The following is an 11,549-nucleotide window of genomic DNA, read 5'->3' as shown; positions in this document are numbered from 1 at the left end:
CTGGGCTTCAACTCCACCTTCCAGGCCCACTGGGACAGCAACTCTGTTCCCTTGGCTTTGGGTGGCCCCATTTTCCTAGTCCATCTGAGTGACAACCCCACTCCTTTGGCCTTGGCATGTCCCATTCTTCTGCCCCTTGAACATGGCAGCCCCATCCCCTCAGCTTTGGGTGGTGGGTCCTGTCCCCCTGGCACACCTTAATGGCAGCCCCATACTCTGGAACTGAGTTGGTGAAGATCTGAAGATGCAACTCTTTGAAACCTAGGAGGCTGTGGCCCCAACTTTTAAGATCCAGGAGACCATGCCCCCACCCTTTGAGACTGAGAAGGCCCTACTTCCCGTGCTCCTTCCAACAGTTCTGCTGATCTTTGAGCTGCTTCATGGATGGTCCTTTTCTTTTATTGGAGGACAACAGATGTAGCTCCTTTGGTCTGTTTCCTGCCTGTAGAATTCCTAGAGGCAGACAGCAGTCTTTCCTTTTGTTCTTTCTGTGTCCCCTTCAGTCTAAGCTGATGGGTTTTCTGCTGAGGTAGCTGGTTTGATCCATCAGTCACAGGCTTAATCTCTTTAACAAAAGATTGTGTAGCTACATCCTTTGTGAACATTCTAGGACACATGTCCTTAGTTTGTACAACAGAATTTTCCCAATATTTAAGTTCTGTTTCCATTTTGCACAGTTAATTTTTAAGTCTGTCTGTTTCCTCTTACATTTTGCTATAAGCAGCAAGGAGAGACCATGCAGCCCCCTTAAGATCTTGCTTAGAAATCTCATCAGCCAGTTATCTAAGTTCATCACTTACAAGTTCTACCTTCCACCAAACATTGGAACATAATTCAGACAAGTTCTTTGCCACTGCATAAAAAGCATCACCCTTTCTCCATTGTCCAACCACATGTTCATCGTTTTCTTTTAAAGCCTCACCAGAAGCACAGTTAACATCCATATGTTTTCTCTAAGATGGTAGAGACTTTTTCTATAGCTCTCCTCACTTCCTTCTGAGCCCTTGCCAGAAGTACCTTTGACGTCCATAATTCTACCAACAGTCTCTTCAAGACAATCTAGGCTTTTACTATTATGCACCTTAAAACTCTTCCAGCCCCTACCCATTACCCAATTCCAAAACCGCTTCCACATTTTATGTATCTGTTAGAGCAGCACCCCACTCCCGGTACCAAATTCCGTCTTAGTTATCCAGGGCTGCTATAACAGAAATACCACAAGTGGATGGCTTTAACAAACAGAAATTTATTTTCTCACAGTTTAGGAAGCTAGAAGTCCAAATTCAGAGCGTTGGCTCAAGGGGAAGGCTTTCTGTCTGTCAGCTTTGAAGGAAGGTCCTTGTCTCTTGGAGATCTCCATGTGTCTTGGCATCTGTCTTACCCTATCTCTCTCTCTGATCGTTTGTTTAATCTCTTTTTATATCTCAAAAGAGATTGACTCAAGATACACCCTACACTAATCCTGCCTCATTAACATAACAAGGACAACTCATCCCCAAATAGGATTATAACCACAGGCGTAGAGGTTAGGATTTACAACACATATTTTTAGGGGGACATAATTCAGTCTATAACAGGAAGGTCCTTCTTTGTCTGTTTCAGCTTGTAGTAGCTGGCCGTCCTTAGCTTTCCTGAAGTTATAGCTGCATCTGCTGTGTATGTCTATCTTCATATGGTGTCTTTCCCCTGCGTGTGTCTCTGTGTCTATTCTGCTCTTTTTGTGACTCAGAAGTGATTAGGTTTGGGACCCACCCTACTCTGGCATGGCCTCATGAACATAACAGAAGAAAACCCCTGTTTCCAAACAGGGTCTTATTTATAGGTACAGAGGTCAGGATTTCAACATATATTTTTTGGGAACAATTCAATCCATAACGGTCCCTGTTGGGTCTTATTAGAGAGGACATGAGAGGAGCTTTTCAAAGTCAAGGACCATGTGTATCACAGGGCCTGGAATGCAGTAGACCCCAGATGTATACTGAACAAATAAGTTAGTGCATCAGGGTCACCTGGAGGTCTTGTTAAACATGCACTGCTGCCCTTCCTTCACCCCTCCCATAGTTTCTGATTCAACAGGTCTGGGCTGGGACCTGAGAATTTGTATTTCTCATAAGTTCCCAGGTGATGCTGGTGCTGGTGGTCCAGGGGTTCCATGTGCAGAACCTCTGAGTTGGATAACAGAATCACAGACCATTCAAATGTTAGGACCTCAGAGCCCCAGCCAGAGCTGGACTGGAAGTTAAAGATTATTCTGGACTGTGGTTTTTCCCCTTTTGTGACTCCAGGAGCCCTTTAAGAAGCCGAAAGCCTTTCCCAGAGAGACGTGTACATATATACACACATATGTGCATTTGGTTTTAGGGGGTCAGGACCCTCCCTGAGCCCACCTATGGACTTCCTGATGCCTCTTTGGTTCTCAGGTTAACAACACCTTATTTAATCCAACCTACTCCCCCCACTTTTGTTGGGTTGGGGAAACCAAAGCTCAACCATACTGGGAAGGGACCAGGCTGAGCTCACAGGGATCTGTTTCCTGACTCCTTTCAGGGGCTCTGCAGCTCTTGGAAAGGCCTTGTCTTGCCCCCTGGAGACCCTGTGTCACCACCTCCTCCCCTTTTGCTTCAGCTGACATGGTCACCTGGGCAGGTGGGGCCACAGGCTGCAGGGTCTCACTGTGAGCTGTGAGCCTGGCCCTGGGCGCTGCCACTTATATGCATGTGAGCAAGCAACATCCCCCTTCTCTGAGGCTCGGTGTTTTTCTTTCTTTCTTATTTTATTGTGGCAGAATATATATAACAGAATTTGCCATTTTAAGTTTTTTTTATTGTTGTGCTTTAAGTGAAAGTTTACAATTCAAGTTAGTCTCTCATATAAAAATCTATACACACATTGTTATGTGACCCTAGTTGCTCTCCCTATACTGTGACAGCACACTCCTTTCCACCCCGGATTTCCCGTGTCCATTCAACCAGCTCCTGACCCTCTGCCTTCTCATCTCACCTCTGGACAGGAGCTGCCCATTTAGCCTCATGTATCAACTTGAGCTAAGACGCACACTCTTCACGAGTGTCATTTTATGTCCCCTAGTCCAGTCTAATCTTTGTCTAAAGAGTTGGCCTCGGGAACGGTTTTAGTTTTGGGCTAAAGACCCATGTCTTCCAGGGTCCCTCCAGTCTCAATCAAACCATTAAGCCTCATTGTAAGTGTTTTTAAGTGTACAGTTCAGTGACGTTAATTACATTCAACGTATTGTGCAACCATCACCATTTCCTAAACTTTTTCACCACCCCAAACAGAAACTCAGTAGCCATGAAGAGGCTCAGCTTCTCCATCCCCCAAATGAAGATATACTAAGACCTGCTTCACAGTGTTTTGAAATTAATTATGTGTTGATTCTTTTTTTTTTTTAAATAGTATTTTATTGTGTTTTGGGGGAAGGTCTACACAATTGTTTAGGTTCCCATTTAACAATTTCTACACAAGTTGTTCAGTGACATTGGTTACGTTTTTCACAATACATGAACGTTCTCATTATTTCCATTCTGGTTGCTCCATTTCCGTTCATCTAGTTTCCCTGCCCCCTTACATTTTTATCTTTGTTTTAAAGTAATTGGTGACTGTTTGGTCTCATATAGGTGATTTTTTTTTTTCCTTGTGCATGAAATTTTTTTTTCTTTTTTTTTTTTTTATTGTACTTCAGGTGAAGGCTTACAAAACAAATAGTTTCTCATGAAACAGTAGTACACATGTTGTTTAATGACATTGGTTAACAACCCCACAACATATCAACCCTCTAACTTCTAAACCTTTTTTTTGGTGAAAATACACATAGCCAAAGATACACCATTTCAAAAATTTCTACATGCACAGTTCAGTGACATTGACTACGCTCTTCCAATTGTGCTGTCATTCTCACTTAAGATGAAGGCTTACAGAACAAAATAGTTTCTCATTTAACAGTTACTACAAATGTTGCCCTATGATAATGGTTAACAATCTCACAACACATCAACAATATCCTTACTCAACCTTGGGTTCCCTAACACCAGCTTCCTTGTCCCCTTCTGCCTTCTGGCCCTTGTCACTGGACTCCTGTGCCTCGTTAGTCTCATTTGGTTTTACGGGGCTGTCCACTCCCAGGCTGAACAGTGAACCTCGGAGGTGACTTCACCACTGAGCTAAAAGGGTGTCTGGGGGCCATACTCTCGAGGTTTCTCCAGTCTCCTTTAGGCCAGTAAATCTGGTCTTTTTTTTGTGAGTTAGAATTACGCTCTACATCCTTCTCCAGCTCTGTCCAGAACCCTCTGTTGTGATCCTGGTCAGAGCAGTCAGTGGTGGTAGCCGGGCACCATCTAGCTGTACTGGACTCAGTCTGGTAGAGGCCTTGGTAGCTGTGGACAATTAGTCCTTTGGACTAATCTTTTCCTTGTATCCTGTTCTCTTCATTCTCCCTTGCTCCCGAAGGGATGAGACCAGTGGAGTATCTTAGATGGCCGCTCACAGGCTTTTAAGACCCCAGACACTACTCATCATATAGGTGATTTTTTAAAGGAGCATCATTATTGATTAGTTTTTGAATAGGCAAATACATGTCCATGGACCCAAACCTTGAAAGAGGGGTGTTCAGAGACCACCCGCCCCCCAGCTCTGACCTTCAGGCCCTCTCTGAAGAGGCAGCCACTTTGATCATATTTCTGTATCTCCTTCCAGAATTGGCCTCACACAACACATTTATACATATCCATATGTTATTTTCCGTCTTGCCCAAGTGGTAGAGTCTCACGCACCACTATTCTGCAACTTGCTTTTTTAAAACGGAATATAGTAATCACTTCTCTCACATTTGCTGAGCACCTACTGTGCGCTAGGCACTGTTGTGGGTCCTAGGGACACATTAAAGGACAAAACAGATTTAAAACAAAAAATCCCTGTCCTCAGAGGAAGACAGACCATAAACATAGGAACAAATGGATCACTGATAAATTAGCAGGTGGCAATATGTTCTAAGAAAGAAAATAAACGAGAGGAAGGGAACAGGAAGAAATAGATGCTGGAGACTATTTGATTAATTTATTTTTCCTACTTCTTATTAAAATTTCTTTTATTATGGAAAATTTCAGATGTACACAAAAGCAACAAAGATAGTATAATGAGTTCCCGTGAACTCTCATTTGGCTGTAGTTGTTACCAAGATTTTGCCACACTTCATATTTTCTTACATAACAGCAGTGCCAATATTATACTGGACAGAATTGACAATCATTTGGATTGCTGTTTTGGGGTAGGATGGTCTGGGAAGGTCCCTCTGAGGAGGTGACATTCAGTCATGTAACTGATATTTACTGAGCACCAGGCACTGTTCTAGGAATTAAACCTCCCCAAGTGTGAAGTGGTTAAGCGCTTGGCTGCTAACCAAAAGGTGGGCAGTTCAACTCCACCAACCGCTCTTTGGAAACCTTATGGGGCAGTTCTACTCTGTCCTATAGGGGTGCTATGAGTCACAATCAACTGGATGGCCACGGGTTTAGATTTTTGGTTTTAAGCAAAAGACGTCTGAGCAGAGGTTTAAATGAAGTGAAGGAATGGGCTAGCCTGGATATCTGTGGGAACGACAAGCGCAAAGGCCCTGAGGTAGGATTGTGTTTAAGGAACAGCTGGGAGCTCAGTGCGGTTGTAGTGGAGTGAGAACAGGAGAGAGAGAGAGTTGAGATCAGCCAGATCCAGCAGCACCTTATGGCTCACGGTGAGAACATGGGCATTTGCTAACTGAGACGGAGCCATGTTCCGAGCAGAGGAGCATTGTGAGGACTCATAGCGTGTGGCCCAGGAGGGCAGGGATTTCAGTCTGCTTTGTTCAGTACTGCGTCCCTAGTAGAACAGAGCCCCGCATACAGTAGTAGCTCAATAAACATCTGTTGCACAAATAGGTAGATGTATGAAGCTGTGTGTGGCTCTGCCATGATTTAGTGAGCCCTGCCCTGTGGATGGAGCCCTGGTGGCACAGGAGTTAAGAGCTCGGCTGCTAACCAAAAGATCAGGAGTTTGAATCCACCAGCCGCTCCTTGCAAACCCTATAGGGCAGTTCTACTCTGTCCTATAGGGTCGCTATGAGTCAGAATCCACTCGATGGCAATGGTTTTTTTTTTGCCCTGTGGATAGTCAGTTGCTTCTTACAGGCTTGTTTTGTGCATTGCATGAGATTGTTCATGACAGGAAGTGCTCTGTGTTAGCAACTATTATTACTATTCCTGTGATTGTTATCATCACGGGGGGTGAGACGGGACCAAGATGGAGATGGGTTTGAGAGGCAACCTAAGGACAGGACACACACGAGGAGGAAGGGTGACGGCCTGCGCCGCCACCTCCCCACCTGCACTCCTCCACCCTCAGCTCCACGGAGAAGAACTGCTGCGTGCGGCAGCTGTACATCGACTTCCGCAAGGACCTGGGCTGGAAGTGGATCCATGAGCCCAAGGGCTACCACGCCAACTTCTGCCTGGGGCCCTGCCCTTTCATCTGGAGCCTCGACACCCAGTACAGCAAGGTGCGCCTGCCCCTCGGGGCCAGGGTTGGGCTGAGGGGAGCAGGGACGGAGTTTGGGAGAGAGGAAGAGAGTTACATTTAGAGAGATGAATTCGCGGGAGATGGGGGGGCAGAGGGAGCCCTCGTGGCGCAGTGGTTAAGAGTTCAGCTGCTAACCAAAAGGTTGGCAGTTCGAATCCACCAGTTGCTTCTTGGAAACCCGATGGGGCAGTTCTACTCTGTCCGGTAGGGGCGCTATGAGTCAGAATCGACTCCGTGGCCATGGGTTTGGTTTTTGGATTTTTGGAGGGGCAGAGAGAGACAGAGAAATGGGGTTAGGTAAAGAGACGGGGAGAGAGGCAGGAAGCTGGAGACAAGGGCTGAGCAGGGAGAGATCAACTGAGGCAGGGGAAGATACAGATATGGGCTGACCGACAGAGGGAGAGAGAGGAGGAGAGAGACTGGGAGGTGGAAGGAGAAAGAGATCGAGAAATGAAGAGACAGAATGAGAGAGAAAAAGACAGAAGGAGAGCGAGAGAAAGAAGGCGAGATACAAGCCAAGAGTTGAAAATAGGGAGCAATAGAGAGTGAAGGGAGCCCCGGTGGCGCAGTGGTTAAAAACTCGGCTGCTAGCCAAAAGGTCGGCAGTTCGAATCCACCAGCCGCTCCTTGGAAACCCTATGGGGCAGTTCTACTCTGTGCTACAGGGTCGCTATGAGTCGGAATCGACTCCACCACACACACCAGACTGAGAAAACCAGAGAGGTGGGGAGAGACAGAACGAGAAGAAAAAGAGAGATGGGGGCGGAAGGCGAGAGACAGGGAGAGATGGGGAGACACTGAGAAGGGAGCCGGAAAGCGAGAGGCGGGGGATGGGGAGGGAGGCGGACGGGGTGGGGACCCCTCCCCGCGAGCCCTGACCCCGCCGGCGCCCTGCCCCCGCAGGTCCTGGCCCTGTACAACCAGTACAACCCGGGTGCGTCGGCGGCACCGTGCTGCGTGCCGCAGGCGCTGGAGCCGCTGCCCATCGTGTACTACGTGGGCCGCAAGCCCAAGGTGGAGCAGCTGTCCAACATGATCGTGCGATCCTGCAAGTGCAGCTGAGGCCCCGCCCCCGCCCCGCCCGGCAGGCCCGGCCCCGCCCCCGCTGCGCCCGGGGGCTGTATTTAAGGACACCCGCGCCCCAAGCCCACGCGGGGGCCCATTAAAGGTGGAGAGAGGACCGGGGGTCTCTGTGTCATTGGGGGGCCTGACTGGGGTCTCACTGCCGCCTCCTTCTGTCTCTCTCTCTCCACCAGTCATTTGACACTCCACACTTGCTGCACACATATTAGGCTCTAAGGACTCCGCTCCCTCTACCAGCAACAGAGTCCCTGGGTGGCACAGAAGGTTAAGCGCCTGCGTTTGGCTGCTAACCATAAAAGGCCGGCAGTTCAAATCCACCAGCTGCTCCTTGGAAACCCTATGGGGCAACTCGACTCAATAAACACACACACACACACACACACACACACAACCAAAGAAACCAAACTCATTGCTGTCTAGTGGATTCCAACTCATGGTGACCCCATGTGTGTCAGAGAAGAACTGAAGCAGATCTCCAGGCCTTTCTTCCGTGGTGCTGCTGGGTGGGTTCAAACCACCAACCTTTAGGTGAGCAGCGATTGCACCTTGGGCGCTGTTCCCAGTGCCTTCCGTTAATTCACTCATTTCATCACTACTGCGTACTGATAACACCATGTTAAAAGTGAGGAAACTGAAGCACTGACAGGTTCAGGGACCAGGACAGATACAGTTCCTGCCCGGTAGGAGCCCGCTTTCCGGGAGGAGACAGACAATACACAATAGCTGTTCAGTGACAGGAGGCATAAAAGAGATGACTCTGAGGAGGTGGCAGTTGAACCCAAGACGTGAAGGTTGCCAAGAAGCCAGCCTGGGGAGGGTGGGGGGAGAGTGCCAACCAAGCAGAGGCCTGGAAGTGGGGACAAACTTGGGGTGTGCTAAATAGGGAGGAAAGAGGTGATGTGGTGGGATCTGGGTCAGGTCATGACACCCACAGCCCAGAGAGTAAAAACACTCCTACGTGCCAGGTCTCTACTCACTCATTTCATTTGCCCCACGACTCGATAGAGCAGAAACACTCCTACGTGCCAGGTCTCTACTCACTCATTTCATTTGCCCCACGACTCGATAGAGCAGGGGGTTGGCAAACTGCAAGCCACCAGCCAGTTCCAGCCCACCACTTGTTTTTGTAAATAAAGTTTTATTAGAACACAGCCATGCTCATTTGTTTACATACATGTTGTCTATGGCTGCCTTCATGCTAACAAGGGAGTAGTTGGGACAGAGACCACATGGCCTGCAAAATCAAAAGCATTTACTATCTGGCCCTTTATAGAAAAAAAAAATTGCCAACCCCTGTTATAGGGACCATTGGATTCCCATTTTACAGATGGGGACAGTGAGGCACAAAGAGGTTATATTACTTGTTTATGCTCTCACAGCTAGGCAGCCTGAGGTCAGGGCCCACACACATAACCCCTGCACTTGTACTGCCTCCTAAATCACAGAGGCCTGTAGGACCCTGTGAGAACGTACTCTGAGGGGGATGGAAGTTATGGCAGGGTTCTGAGCAGAAGAGGGGTGTGCTCAGAAGGCGCCCTGGCTGATTGACAGTAGACTGAATCAGGCCCAGGATGGCTGAGGGAGACCAGTGAGGAGGTGACTGCCCTTGTCCAGGTCAGAGAGGATGGTGGCCTGAGCCATGGTAGGTTTCTCTTTCCTGCCTCTGATTCTTCCCATCTGCGGCAATCTTGCTTGTGAGCCCTCTCCTGCTTCCTCTTTCTCCTCACTCTCGGTTTCCCTTCTTTCTCCCAGGTTTCGTTCCCTCCCGCGCTCGCTCTCCCCTGCCTTTCCCAGGCCAGGGGCCCCTTGACTTGCTCCTCCTTCCAGGACTGTCCTGGGAGGTAGGACACTGTGGATGCCAATGTCCCCTTGCCTGTGGGCAGGAGAGGCGTTGGCAGCAGTGGGTCTGGGTGATGGTGGCCTGGGGCCCTGGAGGGGGATTCCCAGTTCAGCCCAGGAGTAGAAATGGGGTAACTTCTCTTGCTCCAGGTCTGGGAGCTGTGGAGGGCTGGGGGGTTTGGGTTTGGGAGTTCACTGTGCCAGGACATGCCACCATTGTCACCAGCCTTGCCTGTGGAGACACCACTGAGGCCTGGCCCCAAGAAGCAGAGGCACATGCAGGGACAAGTGACGTGGTCTGCAGCTGCTGCAGCCCCACGAGGATGTGGTACACGCACACACACACACATGTACACACAGAGGCTCAGATAAGCACAGTGCCCCACGGTCCCACACACATTCACCTCTTGGAGCCACACTGCACACAGTGTCAACGGAGACTCCTGCAGGACCCATGACGCATGGCCTGTGACATCTGGCAGCAGTTACAGCCCCCCCACATACACAGGTACAAATACAGAACGTGTCACTCCATCACATAAACACACAGCCTGGCCTTGGGACATAGCACAAGCAGACTTCAGTGGGGGTGCTGCGAGACACCATCACACAGATACATTCTGTAGGGTCCGGGTCACAACCAGCACACACTCAAATTCAGACAGTGTCACACACAGATGCACACATCCCAGCTTCAGAGCCCATCAGGAAGTGAAACACAGACTCCGGCAGAGATCCACGAACAGTTTTGCAAACATCCTCCATGGGGTCACGGTCACCAGCAGACACAGTGTGCAGGCACAGAGGACTGACCCACCACAATCCACCCAGACACACCGCACATGAAGACTGGACGCATCACCGTCACACAGGCTGCCACAAGCGGTCATGTCCCCTCTTGGTCTGACATTGCACACCCCAACACACACTCAAGCCTGGGGAATCCACATGGCCCTACAGACAACAGCCCTCCCGTCATACCCAGACACATTGTCACACCCCGGGGCTCAGACGGAGCAGCTCCCACACACCCAGACACACCCCCACCCCGAGTCACAGACGCGGCCCTCACACGCCCAGCTCGCTCGTGCCTCGGCCTGAGGACAAGTAATGGCCGCCCACCTGCACCCGGCTGCCGCCGCTGCTTCCCCAGCCCACACCTCGCCCTCGTGACACACCCGCCCACCTGCCCCCGGGCTGCCCGCTGAGCTGGCAGGCGGGGCTGGGGAAGGGAAACTTGTGGGCTCAGCACCTTCTCCCACCACATGCACGCGGGGCGCGCTGCCCCTGCCCGGCCCCTGGCACTCCGGGCCCGCTGGTGGCCAGGCCCGGGCAGGACAAGCCTGGCCCTGCCGGCAGCCAACCGCAGGGGCAGAGCCGAGGGTTCGGGCCCCGCTCCCCTCCCCTACCCCGGCCCGGCCCGCCCTCGCCTCTGCCCTCGCCTCTGCGGGTAGGGCCGGGAGGCTGGAGGAGGGAAGTTGTGGGGGGAGCCTGGGTTCCGGCTGGAGCCCCAGCTTCCCGTCCGGCCCCCACGGGGCAGGAAGCAGGGCTGGGGGGAGGCCAGCTCAGGCCTTCCTGCCCCCTCCCCCAGACAGGCTGGACTGGGGTCAGCGGGTGTGTGTGTGTGCGCGTGTGTGCGCGCGCGCGCGCGCGTGACACAGAGGGAGAGACCCCCTTCTGCCTAAGTCTCCGGGCATACAGTGTTAGTGTTTCTAACGTGAATTTGAGTGTGTTCAGGACCTGTGTGTGTAAGAGAGAGACACACAGAGGGAAAGAGAGAGAGACCCCTCCCTCCCTCCAAGTCTCTGGACATACAGGGTGTTCGTGCGTTTTGTGTTTCTGGTGTGAGTCTCACTGGTGTTCAGAACCTGTGTGTGGGAACTGTGTGTGTGAGAACTCGTGTGGGACAGAACCTGTGTGTGTGTGTGAGAACCTGTGAGTGTGAGAACTTGTGTGTAAGACAGAACCTGTGAGAACCTGTGTGAGAACTTGTGTGTGTGAGAACTTGTGTGGGACAGAACCTGTGTGTGTGTGTGATAACCTGTGTGTGTGAGAACCTGTGT

The 11,549-nt window shown here is 50.5% G+C and overlaps 1 protein-coding gene across 2 annotated transcripts in view; it reads left to right on the top strand.

Moving 5' to 3' along the window:
- TGFB1 (transforming growth factor beta 1) overlaps positions 1-8,006 on the top strand; it is a 22,971-nt gene extending 14,965 nt beyond the window's left edge. Inside the window, exons 6-7 of one of the 2 annotated variants that reach the window (XM_023742680.1) lie at positions 6,391-6,544; positions 7,468-8,006. In XM_023742680.1, coding sequence (XP_023598448.1) covers positions 6,391-6,544; positions 7,468-7,626 — 313 coding nt within the window. In that variant the 3' untranslated portion in view covers positions 7,627-8,006. The remainder of the gene's footprint in view (positions 1-6,390; positions 6,545-7,467) is intronic. The other variant, XM_004388740.3, reaches the window with a different exon arrangement.
- Positions 8,007-11,549: the final 3,543 nt, after the last annotated feature.

This window comes from Trichechus manatus, unplaced genomic scaffold (genome assembly GCF_000243295.1).
Source record: "Trichechus manatus latirostris isolate Lorelei unplaced genomic scaffold, TriManLat1.0 scaffold00216, whole genome shotgun sequence".
Classification (NCBI taxonomy): domain Eukaryota; kingdom Metazoa; phylum Chordata; class Mammalia; order Sirenia; family Trichechidae; genus Trichechus; species Trichechus manatus.
This window is presented reverse-complemented; position numbering and strand designations above follow the sequence as displayed.